We start from the raw sequence: 15,573 nt of genomic DNA, 5'->3' as shown, positions 1-15,573 counted from the left end.
GCGACAGTTGAGGCAGCGGGCCTCACCTCAAGTTACTGGGCTGCCAGTTCAGTAGATGGTGGCGCCAGCGCCAATTCAGTCTACTGTGGAGAACAAGTGGGAACTTCTGTATGAGAGGTTCAGGAATCAGCATCCTCCCACCTTCGAGGGTGGACTAGACCCACTGCGGGCAGAGCAGTGGATGAATATGATCTCCTCGATTCTGGATTTTATGAGGGTTCAAGGAAATGAGAGGGCAGCTTGTGCTAGTTACATGTTTAGAGAGGATGCTCGCATCTGGTGGGACGTGGTAGTTCAGAGAAGGGATGTAACAGTTATGACTTGGGAAGAGTTCATAAACTTATTTAATGAGAAGTATTACAGTGTGGAAGTTTGAGCTATGAAGGTTGATGAGTTTATCAACCTGACTCAGAACCGATCAACAGTGACAAAGTATGCTATAAAGTATGACAGATTGGCGAAGTTTGCGCCAGACTTAGTGCCGACGGATGCAGCAAGAAAGGATAGGTTTGTGCGGGGGTTGAACGTTATGATTGCCCGCGATGTGAATATTACCTTGGATCCAGAGACTACTACTTATGCCCAGGTAGTGGACAAGGCCCTTACAGCTGAGAGGGCCAAATATCAGATATGGAGAGAGAGCACTGTTAGGCGCAATGCCAGGAGGATAGTGCCTCCTTTTGTTGGGACCAGTCGAGGTGGTGGCTTTAGTGAGCAGGAGAGGAAGGCCCCAGATTCCTTTGTTCCTCCATGTTCAGATAGAAGGGCCCGGGGTGCTCCTACTAGCCGTCAAGGTGGCAGTGACAACTGGAGGAGTTTTCCAGTGTGTCCACTATGTAGGCGACGACACCAGGGTGAGTGGAGGATCAGGGCCTGCTTTGTTTGTGGGAGTGCCAGTCATCTGAAGAGGGATTGCCCTCAAGTCAAGAAAGAGGAGCAGAAGCAAAGTGACAGTCTTGCTCCTACCAGGGTATTTACTTTGACACAGACTGAGGCGGAGGCTAGTCCCTCAGTTGTGACAGGTCAGATCTCTAGTGCTGATTCTTTGTATACTACATTGTTTGATTCAGGGGCTACCCATTCATTTGTATCTGCTAGAGTGATAGATCAGCTTTGTATACCTAGTGGTGTGTATGCTAGGGGATTTCAGACTTTGCTGCCAACAGGAGAAATGGTAGTCTCTAGGAAATGGATTAGAGCATTGCCAGTAGAGGCAGATGGTAGGGAACTGTCTGTTGATCTGATTGAGTTAGAGATGGATGACTTTGATATGATTCTAGGGATGGATTGGTTATCGAAGTATGGGGCAACGATTGACTACAAGCGCAGAATGGTGACTTTTGAACCAGAAGGGGAGGTACCCTTTGTGTTTGTGGGGATAGTTAGTGGACCGCGGGTACCAATGATTTTAGCATTGAAGGCTAGGGACCTAATGCTGGAAGGTTGCATGGGATTTCTAGCAAGTGTTGTGGATACCTCTAGGGTGGTGTCGGTTGGACAGGGGGAGACTAGATTGGTGTGTGAGTTTCTGGATTTGTTTCCAGCAGATTTGCCAGGGTTGCCGCCGCAGCGGGAGATTGACTTTGTTATAGAGTTGGTACCAGGAGCGGAGCCAGTATCTAGGACACCTTATAGAAAGGCTCCAACGGAGTTAAAGGAATTGAAGATTCAGTTGCAGGAGTTACTTGATTTGGGGTTCATCAGACCGATTTTCTCGCCATGGGGTGCTCCAGTGTTGTTTGTTAAGAAGAAGGATGGATCCCTTAGGATGTATATCGATTACAGGGAGCTAAAAAAGTTAACCATTAAGAACAAGTATCCACTGCCTAGGATCGACGACTTATTTGATCAGTTACAGGGAAGAATAGTGTTTTCCAAGATAGATCTCCGATCAGGTTACCATCAGTTAAGGATTAAAGAGGAGGACATACCAAAGACCGCTTTCCGAACAAGGTATGGACACTATGAATTCCTGGTTATGTCCTTTGGATTAACCAATTCCCCAGCAGCCTTTATGGACATGATGAATAGGGTTTTCAAGGATTATCTGGATAAGTTTGTAATTGTGTTTATCGACGACATCTTGGTATATTCTCAGTCGGAGATAGAGCACGAGCAGCATCTGTGGTTTGTTCTACAGCGGTTGAGGGAGCATAAGTTATATGCTAAGTTTAGCAAGTGTGAGTTCTAGTTACCACAAGTTACATTTCTGGGCCACATTGTCAGTAAGGAGGGGATTCTGGTTGACCCAAGTAAGATTGAGGCAGTCAGAGATTGGCCTAGACCAAGCAATGTTCCTGAAGTGATACGCCATTGATAGAACTGACAAAGAAGAAGATAAGGTATGTTTGGACGGACAGATGTAAGAACAGTTTCAAGGAGTTGAAGTGACGATTGATCACCGCGCCGGTGCTAAGTTTGCCGACAGACAATGAAAAGTTTGTGGGTTATTGTGATGCATCCAGACAGGGTTTGGTGTGCGTGCTGATGCAAGCTGGTAAGGTAATAGCCTATGCATCGAGACAGTTAAAGGAATATGAGTAGAGGTATCCCACACATAATCTGGAGTTGGCAGCGATGGTGTTCGCACACAAGATTTGGAGGCATTATCTTTATGGTGAGAAGTGCGAGATATACACCGACCATAAGAGCCTAAAGTATTTCTTTACTCAGAAGGACTTGAATATGCGCCAGAGGCAGTGGCTATAATTGGTTAAGGATTATGATTGCGATATCCTATACCATCTTGGGAAGGCTAATGTGGTTGCTGATGCATTGAGTCGGAAGGGCCCAGGACAGTTGTTTAGTTCGAGGAAGATATCTGATAAGCTAGCTAAGGAGATGACCAGAGCAGGTATAGAGTTGGTGGTTGGTCAGTTGGCCAACATCACTCTTCAGTCTACACTCCATGAGAGGATCAAGGAGGCGCAGGGGAAAGATTCACAGTTGAAAGGTCACAGAGAGAGTGTCTTAGTCGGAGCGTCTAAGGACTTTAATATATCAGAGATGGGATTACTGAAGTATAAGGGTCGGATCTGCGTTCCGATGGATTCTGACATCCGGCGAGAGATCTTAGATGAATCGCATACCACTCCCTATTCTTTGCACCCAGGTACGAAGAAGATGTACAGGGATTTGAGAGCTTTGTATTGGTGGTCAGGCATGAAAAGGGATGTGGTGGATTATGTGGCCAAGTGCTTAACGTGTCAGTAGGTCAAGGCTGAGCATCAGAGGCTAGCGGGGTTGCTGCAGTCTCTGGGGATCCCATAATGGAAGTGGGAGGATATCACCATGGACTTTGTGGTTGGTTTGCCGAGGACCGTAGGACAGCATGACTCTGTGTGGGTGATTGTAGATAGGTATACCAAGTCCGCCCACTTTCTGCCTGTTAGGACAACTTATACTGTGGAGTAATATGCTGAGCTATATGTGAAGGAGATTGTTATACTTCATGGGGCTCCGAGGTCAATAGTATCCGACAGAGACCCCACCTTCACTTCCAAGTTTTGGGAGAGTCTGCAGAAGGCTATGGGTACGCAGTTACAGTTTGGTACCGCTTATCATCCTCAGACAAATGGGCAGGCTGAGAGGATGATTCAAATATTGGAGGATATGCTTCAAGCCTGTGTGCTAGATTTTGGGGGATAATGGAATAAATATCTCCCTTTGATTGAGTTCTCGTATAACAACAGTTATCAGGCGACCATCGGAGTGGCTCCATATGAGATGCTCTACGGAAGGAAGTGTAATTACCTATTCATTGGGATGAGACAGGTGAGAGCAACGGGAGTGACCATCAGGGAACCGTCCAGTACCCCACGAGTAGCTGCTGCTCCTGCTCAAAAAGGAAAAGGCAAGCAGAAGGTCTCTGAGCATCCCGAGCCTATTCTTGAGTCTTCGAATGAGAACGGTACTGATTTCTCACTCTTAGATAGTTTGCCCATTCCCTATCATTTATTTTACGGGGATGGCAACTTTAAATACACACCTAATTTAAATTCAGACTTCTTCAAGGCAGAGAGTGAGTGTAGCAGTAATAAGTAATGTAGCGACTAGTAGTTGCAGCTCGGGTATCTTACTTGTAATTTCTTTGATCATATTTCCTTGATTTAGTAGGTATCTCCACCTATATTGCCCGCATGTTTGCTTCTATATTGCAGTCATGCTGGCTGAAGATCAATTCGACCTGTATAGTGAACCTGACACCGTTGCTCCTGCGAGCAACAAAAAGGGGAGTAGGCAACCTCGTGGAGAAAGCAGCAGCAACACTCCAACAAAAAAGGCTCAAACCAGGGATCCTCCAGCATTAGTTCCTTCTAGGGAAACAACACCTCCTCCAGCTCCCATCAACCAATCATCGCCACTAGCCCCCATCGACCAGACACGTCCTCCAGCACCTGCCAACCCAACTCCTCCACCTCCCGCTGACCAGACACCTCCTGATCAGATATGAGAGGCTTTGACGAACATGGTTGTTATTTCGGCCAAAGATAGGATGACAAAGCTATTGAGGCACCAACACAGCCGAGAGGCCATCAACAATACTGACTCCATGGAAGTCGATCAGATCTTTAACCGTGTGCTGAATGAAGGGCTCAGCGTAAGTTGCCATTTTTTGTTGAGCTTTATTTGTTTATCTTGTCACTTTATTCCCACTAACAGTTTTACCTTTTTTCTGATCGCAGGGAGTTCTAACCATGAGCTCTGGCTGGCGCCGCTCAGGGGCCTTGGCTGCTCAATACGAGAAGAGGCTTGGTGAGCAGCTCAAATCGTTCGAGGATAGACATACTGAGGAGATTAAGACGGCTGAGGAGAAATACACCGAGCGGATCGAGGCAGCCGAGAAGAAAAATGCTGAACTGCTCGAATAGAAGACCAAGTTGGTCGAAAAGCTGAAACAGCACCAGGCTGCCTTGAACAAAGCCATCGAAACTAAAGATAAGTACAACGAGGATTCTTTGCTTAATTTCAAGGAAGCATCAAAGCTTCAAGATGATCTGGTCATCAGCAGAAAGGAGACTGAGGTGTTGGAGGAACGCATCAAATATGTTCTCGAGGAGACAAATGCGAAAAACCTGGAGAGATACAAGGGAGCCACTTTTAAATGCTTCTATATGTTCTGGAAGAATAACCGTGAGGCAGACTTTAGCTATCTATCAGAGCGTATGAGGTAGTCTGAGATAAACAGGTGTCTGGCTCGCCTTGAAGAGGAGGAGAGAGCGAAAGTTCCAGCATCCCCCAAAATCTCTTTGGCTGTGGGCATCGATGGTGTAGATGAGGAAGTTGGGGCCTCCGTAGACTAGAAAATTCCTCAAGATCCTCCTGCTTCATAATTTCTTTTATTTAAATTTGTAAATTGGGACACACAGACCTCAGTTTGTAGTGTCAAGACAATATATTTTTTGCTGCACGGGCACCTTTTTCTTTTGAACAGAGAATTACATCCGAGCAGTAGTTGCTCGCGGTGTAAAACAACTTACTTTTAATATTTAGATATTATAATACTTTAAATATATTAGAACATCTTGTTCGCATGACCGAACTTAGCATAGCACTTTGGTTTGATTTAACAAAATTTAAACAAAATTTTGAAAAATACTCTAAGTACCGTAGCATGCTTTCACTTATTTTGCTTGTGTGTTTACATATACTTGTCGATATGCTTTGCTTACTAGGTACCTTATATGCCCCCCAAGTGATTGAGGAGCTTTAGGCGCTCGGTCACTTGCCTTGACCAAGACCCGTTCGAACATTACTTCTCATAATAAAGATTTATAAAAATGATAATATAGCAAAACAACACACGTAATGAGAAAATAGTTGTAATAAATACAATAATTGGCAAGATTGACTGGCTGCGCACAGTCCCTTTTATTTCTTGTAATAAATGGACAATCGTGTCTGTACGAGTGATCAAAAATTTGATCTTACACTTATAAGCGATTAGCCATATGGCTGACTAACCATTGTTCATAAACTTGTAAAAAGTGAAATCAATACTAGGCAATTCTTTAAAAAGAACTGTTTATTGATAATACTTGCGTAGGTGTTCTCCATTTCAATAGCGACGAATGAGATCTCCATTTAAGCGAGCAAGTTTGTAGGTGTCTGGTTGAAGGACTTCTTCGATTTGGTATGGTCCTTCCCAGTTAGGTCCAAGCACTCCAGCAGCTTGATCGCGGGTGTTGAGAAAAACCCTTCTAAGTACAAAATCTCCCACATTAAATTTTCTTTCACGTACTTTAGAGTTGAAGTACCGGGCGACCTTTTGTTGGTAAGCTGCTACTTGAAGTAGGGATTTCTCACGCCTTTCATCAACCAAGTCCAGAGATTCCAATAGTGACTGGCTATTAACATCTTGATCATATGCCAACCTTTGGTGTGATGGCGGGTCTAATTCAACAGGCAACATAATTTCATACCCATAGGCTAAGGAAAATGGAGTATGGCTTGTTGCTGTTCGATGAGATGTTCTATACGGCTAGAGGACTTCAGGCAACTGCTCTAGCCATTCCCCCTTCGCTTCTTCAAGCCTTTTCTTCAGTGTATCATTTAGTGTCTTGTTCACAACCTTAACTTGTCCGTTCGTCTGTGGATGAGCTACAGAAGAAAAACTTTTTATAATCCCATGCCTTTCGCAAAAATCGGTGAATAGATCACTGTCAAACTGTGTGCCGTTGTCTGAGACAATTTTTCTTAGCAATCCATAGTGACACACAATGTTCTTGACCACAAAATCCAGCACCTTCTTGGTCGTGATGGTCGCAAGTGGCTCAGCTTCGGCCCACTTTGTCAAGTAGTCAACAGCAACCACCACATACTTGACATTGCATTTACCTGTGGGCAAAGGCCCAATCAAATATATCCCCTACATTGCGAATGGCCACAGGCTTTGCATTTGTTTTAGCTCATTAGGGGCTGCTCGGGGAACTTTCGAACAAAATCCATATAGTCTTAATTCATTGTTGGCCAGAAGTATCCTTGCCTTACGATCTTTTTTGATAAACTCTGCCCCCCAGCATGATCTCCGCAGAAATTGTAACGCCCTGGTTACCCCAGAAGAGTCCTTTGGTTAAAAACTTGCTTCTAAGTGTTATTAACAGGCTAAGGTGAAAACCAATCAAAATGGAAGGATATATTTTATTTAATACTTAAAACTGTTCATGGGCCCATAAAATCTTTTACAAGTTATTTACAACTCAAAATGGTCATTACTGTTTCAAATTTACAAACCCGCCGACCGGAGCAGCAAAAATAGGTGAAACCCCCTAGTTCCTCTGAGAACTCCTTGGCCGTGGTGGTCAAGCGGCCGCATATGTACACATCACCACCTAAGCTCTCCACTCAAGGCTAGGTGAGCTTTTCTTTCCCTTTACCTGCACCACATAGCACCGATGAGCCAAGGCCCATCAAGAAAACACAATATAGCATGAATTTAGTATCAACAATGATCATAATAATCATTCAGGAATTTCAGTCCAAAGCAGATGAGTGACAATTGGAAAAGTCACTAAAGTGGGTTCCGTTCCCATCAGCCACGTGACAATAGGGTCACCGGGGCTTTACAAATAAGTGATCCTTTCACTAGCTTATCAAGATAGGTGCTCAATGAACTAGTCACCCATATAACCTATTGCATGACCATAGAGTCATAACCGTGGGATTCCACTCCCTAGCCATGTCACAAGCAGTCACCTAGGCCTTAGGCCCTGTCTCTGAGTAACTAGTCCTAGACTAGTCAAGCGCTTATAATTTTCATCGACCTTAGGGTCGGTCCAGCATTAATGATCCTAGAGTCATTCAACGCTGATATCGATTAGATCTAATCTTCAATCGACCCTGCGTTTAGGACGCTTATGCCGTTTCTGACTCTGAGGTCAGTAATATGCGACCAGTGCCGTCCCTGACTAATCAGTGCCATACACAAGTAAAAAAAACTCTACTAGCATTTAATATTCAATCAATGTCAACATTTATCAATCAACATGCCTCAACAACAATCACGCATGTCATATACACAGGGTGCAGTTTTCTTACCTCTGGTTCGAGCGAGAAATAGAACAAGAACGACTCCTGAGAACGATCGACCTATTGATTCCTTAGAGGTTACCTAATCATAACCAATTATAACCTCCATTAATGAAAATCAATAATGAAAGGGTCTTGACCTAAACCTCACTCTCGGGATCTCGAAACGTGCCCACATGGTGCGTAGATTCGATCCCGGGCCTTAAGGATTGAAACCCCGAGCCAAAAACCCTTAAAAACACTCAAAACGGGGTTCTGAAGGAACAAACTAGTGCTACAGCACTACTCACTAGCGCCCTAGCGCTATACTTAGAACCACAAACCGCCCAACAGAGCACTAGGTAGCGCTATAGCGCCCTCTGGTGGGCGCTGTAGCGCTACACCCAGCCAGATCCTCCCCTGAAACCTCTTCCTTCAACTCCTTCGATTCCAACTCAATTCTAATGCTTCCAACCCTCACTTTTGGTACCAAATGAACCCAAAAACCATCCCCACATGCCCTAAGCATCACAACCACAAGAACCCTAGCCAAAAACTCCCAACAAAACCAATAATCCAACCTAGAAATCTCAACTGAAGCCAAAGCTAAAATAGAGCAAACCAGGAAATTTAATGGCTAGAAACTTACCTCAAGCTCAGATTATGATGCTCTTCAATGGTGGAACACACTCTCAAGCTCTCAAGACTTACTTTCCAAGCTTGAATCCTCAAGTTAGGCTCAAAAATCCAAAGAGAAAATGAAGAAAAACAGGTACGGGAGAAGTGTTTAAAATTGCTCTATTTTCTCTTCCTTCTACAGCCTTGAATGTCTTAATACTATCCTAGGGGTGAAAATACCAAAATACCCCTAGGTCAAATAAGGATTTCTAAAGGCTCCCAAGGGAAAAATTGACATTTCCACCTATTTCGTTAATCATAATTAACGCTCTCCAATTCCCACTATTCTCGATATTCTCAAACACCAATAATTCATATCCCGTTACCCTTTAATTCCCGACAATGCTCTAATCATTAAAATCACCCGAGACTCACCCCGAGCCCTAAACTTAAACCTGTTATGACTAAACAACTAATTAATATTCAAAGATCATCTCATGCCGAATAGCTCGAACAAATCCACATTATAATGTAGTCTCAACAATATGTCACCATCATGCATACAAATATACAATTACGCCCTCAACGGGCCACATCACCCAAACACCCCTGTAATGAAATGTGGACCCACATGCACGCATTTAACATCTTATTATAATATAATTCACATAAACATGCATATAATCATTTAATGGCACAATTAAACAATTATGGCCCTCTTGGCCTACTAATCCAACCATTAAACCGCATTAGGGATTTTGGGGCATTACAACTATCCCCTCCTTACAGAAATTCCGTCCTTGAAATTTACCTGAACAACTCGAGATACTGACTCTGCATATCTGACTCCAGCTCCCAGGTTGCTTCCTTGACCTTGTTGTTCTTCCACAATACATTAACAAAATGTATCGTCTTATTCCTGAGGACCTTATCTTTTCTGTCAAGTATCTGGACTGGCTGCTCCTAAAAGGAGAGATCTGCCTCAAGCTCCAGATATTCGTAGCTCAAAATATGATTCAAATCAGATACATACCTCCGAAGAGCAGAAACGTGAAACAGGTTATGCACGGCTGACAACGCTGGAGGCAAAGGCAATCTGTAAGCCACTTGACCAACCATCTCCAGGATATCAAATGGACCTACGAATCTAGGGCTCAGCTTGCCCTTCTTCCCAAACCTTCTCTCCCCTTTCCATGGTGAGACTCTAAGGAAGACATAGTCTCCCACTTGGAATTCCACGTTCCTATGCTTGGGATCTGCATAACTTTTCTGCCTACTCTAAGAAGCAAGCATCCGAGCTCTAATCTTTTCAATGGCCTCACTGGTCCTCTGAACTGCCTCAGGACCTAAGTATCTCCTTTCACCTATCTCATCCCAATGAATGGGAGATCTGCATTTCCTACCATACAGCATCTCATAAGGTGCAACTCCAATGGTAGACTGATAACTGTTGTTGTAGGAGAACTCTATCAATGGTAGATACTTACTCCAAGATCCACCAAAGTCCAGCACACATGCCCACAACATGTCTTCCAATATCTAGATTGTCCTCTCAAATTGCCCATCTGTCTGAGGATGATAAGCAGTACTAAGCTTCAACTGTGTCTCCATGACCTTCTGTAAACTCTTCCAGAACTTGGAATTAAAAGTAGGGTCCCGATCTGACACGATCGACCTAGGCGCTCCATGGAGGCGCATGATCTCTCTCACATAGAGATTTGAATACAGATCAACTGTATAAGTAGTCCTCACTGGCAAGAAGTGAGCTGACTTGGTGTAGCAATCCACTATCACCCAAATAGAATCATACTGACCAACAGTCCTGGGTAAGCCCACCACGAAATCCATCGTGATGTCTTCCCACTTCCATTCTGCGATATCCAGAGGCTGCAATAATCATGCCGGCCTCTAATGCTCAGCCTTGACCTGCTGACATGTCAAGCACTTAGCCACATACTCTACTACATCTCTCTTCATCGCCGGCCACCAATACAATGATCTCACATACTGATACATCTTCGTGGTGCCTGGATGCAAAGAGTATGGTGTAGTATGAGATTCATCCAGAATCTCTCGCCTCAAAGCAGTGTCTAACGGAACACATATCCGCCCCCTTGTATCTCAACAAGCCTAACTCAGACACTGTATAATCTCTGGATGCTCCAACCAAAACATCCTCTCTGATCTTGAACAGCTGTGGATCACTCAACCGACCCTCTTTTATCCTCTCCAACAGCGTAGATTGTAGCGTAATATTAGCCAACTGGCTCACCAGCAACTCTATACCAGCTCTGGTCATATCATTTGCTAACTCTTTGGCTATCAGCCTCATACCATGAATCTGTCCTAAACCCTTCCGGCTTAAAGCATCAGCTACCACGTTGGCTTTTCCTGGATGATACAAAATCTCACAATCATAATCTTTCACTAACTCCAGCCAACACCATTGTCTCATATTTAGATCTTTCTGGGTGAAGAAGTACTTCAGGATCTTGTGGTCTGTATAGATCTCACACTTCTCTCCATAAAGACAATGCCTCCATATCTTTAAAGCAGAGACCATAACCGCCAACTCTAAATCATGAGTGGGATATCTCTTTTCACACTCCTTCAACTGACAAGAAGCATAAGCAATTACCTTTTCTGACTGCATCAGAACACAGCCCAAACCCTGATGAGAAGCATCACAATAAATCACAAACTTCTCCTCATCTGTTGGAAGGCTCAGAATCGGAGCTGTAATCAATCTCTCCTTTAGTTCCTGGAAGCTGTTCTCACATTTATCTGACCACATAAATTTCTGACTCTTGCGTGTCATCTCAGTCAATGAAGTAGCAATCTTTGAGAACCCTTCCACGAAACGCCTATAATAACCTGCATATCCAAGGAAACTTCTAACCTCAGAAGCATTCTTTAGCCTTGGCCAATCTTTGACTGCATCGATCTTCGCTGGATCTACCTTAATCCCCTCCTTACTGACAATGTGCCCAAGAAAGGATACCTGAGATAACCAGAACTCACATTTCTTGAACTTTGCAAACAATTTGTGTTTCCTCAGTCTCTGTAGAACCAACCTCAGATGCTACTCATGCTCTGACTTAGAATGAGAATATACCAGAATATCATCGATGAAGACGATCACTAACTGGTCCAGATAATCCCTGCACACTCTGTTCATCAGATCCATAAAAGAAGCAGGGGCATTAGTCAATCCAAAAGACATGACTAAAAACTCATAATGCCCATACCTGGTACGAATAACAATCTTCGGTATGTCTCCCTCCTTGACCCTCAACTGATGATAACCAGAACGAAGGTCAATCTTTGAGAATACCTTCTTACCTTCCAACTGATCGAACGTATCATCTATCCTTGGCAAAGGATACTTATTCTTAATTGTCAGCTTATTCAGTTCTCTGCAATCAATGCACATCCTTAGAGAACCATCCTTCTTTTTCACAAACAGAACTGGTGCACCCCAAGGTGAGAAACTAGGTCTGATAAAACCCAAATCCAACAGCTCTTGCAACTGTACCTTTAATTCTTTCAACTCAGCTGGGGCCATTCTGTAAGGTGCTCTAGACACTGGCTCCGTCCCTGGTGCTAGTTCTATAACGAACTCAATTTCTCTGTGCAGTGGCAACCCTGGCAAATCTTTTGGAAACACATCTAGGAATTCACAAACAAGTTTGGTCTTTTCTGGTCTCACTGGCATGACCTGAGTGGTATCAACCACACTAGCTAAGAATCTAGTACAACCTCCTTGCAATAGATCCCTAGCCCTCAATATAGAAATCATAGGTATGCGAGGTCCATGCACAGTACCAACAAACACAAAAGGATCCTCACCTTCAGGCTCAAAGGTGACCATCGTCCTTCTGCAATCAATGGTTGCCCCATACTTTGCCAACCAATCCACACCCAATATCATGTCAAAGTCACTCATAACCAACTCTATCAAATCCACTGACAACTCTTTGCCCTCCACTGTCACTGGCAAAGATATGACCCATCTCCTGGATACCACTAACTCTCCAGTGGGTAACAAAGTTCTAAACCCCACAACATAAAAAACACAGGGTCTACACAGTCTATCAATAATACTACTAGCAACAAAAGAGTGTGTAGCACCAGAATCAATCAAAACATTATAAGGGGTTCCAGCACTAAGAAGCTGGCCTGTAACAACTGAGGGAGAAGCCTCAGCTTCTGCTTGTGTCAATGTGAACACTCGAGCTGGGGCAGAGCTGTCCGCTTTTCTGGGTTCTTCTTTTCTGGCCTTAGGGAAATCCTTTTTAAGGTGACCCACTGCTCCACAAGAGAAGTAGGCCCTTTCCCTACACTCCCCCAAATGATGCCTCTTGCATCTAGGGCATTCAGGATAAGACTTCCAGGCTTCATTACCACCTGGACGACCCATTGAAATACCACGGGGCCGCCTATCAGGACCTGGAACTGGGAAGGTGTCAGGAACCTTCCTCTTCTGATCACTGGGGCTTCTACCCCTACCAGAACCCACAAATGGAGGAACTGTCCTCCTAAAATCCTTTCTGGCTGCACTGTCACGCCAGATCTTGTTCTCTGCACTCTCAGCTGTGAGTGCCTTTTCAACCACCTGTGCATAGGTAGTAACCCCAGTTGAAGAAATCTCTTTCTTCTGGTCCCATCAGTGGGCACCAGCTCCATGGAAAATTTCACCAAACGATCAAATTTTAAGGCATACTCAGTGACCGAAAAATTTCCCTGAAGTAGCCTAATGAACTCCTCGGTCTTCGCCGCCCTGATAGCATCATTATAATATTTCTCATTAAACAGAGTCTAAAACTCTTCCCAAATCAGGGCATTAACATTCTTGGTCTGGGTAATAACCTCCCACCAGATTCGGGCAACCTCCCGAAACATAGAAGTGGCACAGACCACCCTCTCATTACCAGATACCCTCATGAAATCAAGGATAGTGGTAATCATACTCATCCATTATTCTGCCTTGGCAGGATCTGCACTGCCTTAAAAAGCTGGAGGTCGTTGCTTCCTGAACCTTTCATAAAGAGGCTCCCATTTATTTCCAACCTCAAGCAGATGCTTTGCTGCTGGCACCGACACAAGAAGTGCCTCTGATACACTGGCCATTGCAGGCGCTTGCTGCTGTTTCAGGAGACGAAGCTCTTCTCCCTGTCTCATCACTATTTCCTGCAGATCACTAATTATCTGCTGCCAGTTTACAGGAGCTGGATGTGGAATCTGTGGCTGGTCATTCTCCTGACCCTGACTATTATTATTCTGGCCTTGATCACTCTGGCCAGCTGAAGTATCTGTCTACCCTGGATTCATTCTTTTCTGTTATACCTTGCTGAAACAACGATCAATACGGCCAGGCAGGTAGAAATAACTAAACCTCTTGCCGTCTTACGATCCAAGAACAAGCAGACAATTATCATATTCCACAGTCATACAATTATCCAAGCAGATACATGTTTATAGCATTTAGCACCTAGCATGTATCACTTAATAATTCATAATCAACAATACTAATAAGTATGTTCCAGCAATTTTAGTTCTAATTAGCACGCGGTTGCTGAGAATGTAATATTTCAGGGCACAGGTTTAACATGGTGTCTCATGGATACAAGTAAAGCATGTATACTATATTTAAGCAGTTATACATATAACTACATAAATAGTTACCAAACCAGGAGTTGAGCTTGACTTCAGTGATGTGTGTACATGCCCAGCCAGTCTACAGGAACCCTAAACTTGGCACTCTCTGATACCAAGTTGTAACGCCCTGGTTACCCCGGAACAGTTACGGTGAACCGGAAATTTGACTCGCTACCCGAGTCCTTTGGTTAAAAATGTGCTTCTAAGTGTTATTAACAGGCTAAGGTGAAAACCAATCAAAAGGGAAGGATATATTTTATTTAATACTTAAAATTGTTCATGGGCCCATAAAATCTCTTACAAGTTATTTACAACTCAAAATGGTCATTACTGTTTCAAATGTACAAACCCGCCAACCTAAGCAGTTAAAATAGGGTAAACCCTCTAGTTCTTCTGAGAACTCCTTGGCCGTGGTGGTCAAGCGGCCGCATATGTACACATCACCACCTAAGCTCTCCACTCAAGGTTGGGTGAGCTTTTCTTTCCCTTTACCTGCACCACATAGCACCGATGAGCCAAGGCCCAACAAGAAAACACAATATAGCATGATATAATATCAACAATGATTATAATAATCATTCAGGACTATCAGTCCAAAATTTAGAAGTGACAATTGGAAAAGTCACTAAGGTGGGTACAGCTCCCTTTAGCCATGTGAAAATAGGGTCACCGGGGCTTAACATATAAGTGAACCTTTCACTAGCTAAAACATGTTAGGTGTATGATGACTAGTCACCAACATAACCTACCTCATGACCATAGAGTCATAACAATGGAACTCTATTCCCTAGCCATGTGACAAGCAGTCACTTAGGCCTTAGGCCCTGGATATGAGTAACTAGTCCTAGACTAGCCAAGCACTTATAAGTTTCATCGACCTTAGGGTCGGTCCAGCATTAATGCCTTAGATTCATTCAACGCTGGTATCAATTAGATCTAATCTTCATTCGGCCCTGCGTTCAGGACACTTATGCCGTTTCTGACTCTTATGCCAGTAATACGCGACCAGTGTCGTCCCTGACTAGTCAGTGCCATACACAAGTAAACAACATTCGCTAGCATTTAATATGCAATCCATGTCCACATTTTTCAATCAACATGCCTCAACAACAATCATGCATGTCATATACACAGGGTGCAGTTTTCTTACCTCTGATTCGAGCGAGAATGAATAAAAGAACGACCCATGAGAACGATCTGACTTTTAGTCCTTTAGCGATCACCTAGTCATAACCAAATATGGGACACCATCAATAAAATGATTAACAAAGGTTACCAAACTAAGATCTA

At 43.8% G+C, this 15,573-nt stretch overlaps 1 protein-coding gene across 1 annotated transcript; it reads left to right on the top strand.

Annotated features, from left to right (window-relative positions):
• Positions 1 to 379: 379 nt before the first annotated feature.
• LOC133799846 (lysine-rich arabinogalactan protein 18-like) lies at positions 380 to 4,453 on the top strand. The gene is made up of 2 exons (XM_062237838.1): positions 380 to 507; positions 4,117 to 4,453. Exons 1-2 carry the CDS (start codon positions 380 to 382, stop codon positions 4,451 to 4,453), a joined length of 465 nt encoding a protein of 154 aa, XP_062093822.1.
• Positions 4,454 to 15,573: the final 11,120 nt, after the last annotated feature.

Source organism: Humulus lupulus, chromosome 9 (genome assembly GCF_963169125.1).
Source record: "Humulus lupulus chromosome 9, drHumLupu1.1, whole genome shotgun sequence".
Classification (NCBI taxonomy): domain Eukaryota; kingdom Viridiplantae; phylum Streptophyta; class Magnoliopsida; order Rosales; family Cannabaceae; genus Humulus; species Humulus lupulus.
This window is presented reverse-complemented; position numbering and strand designations above follow the sequence as displayed.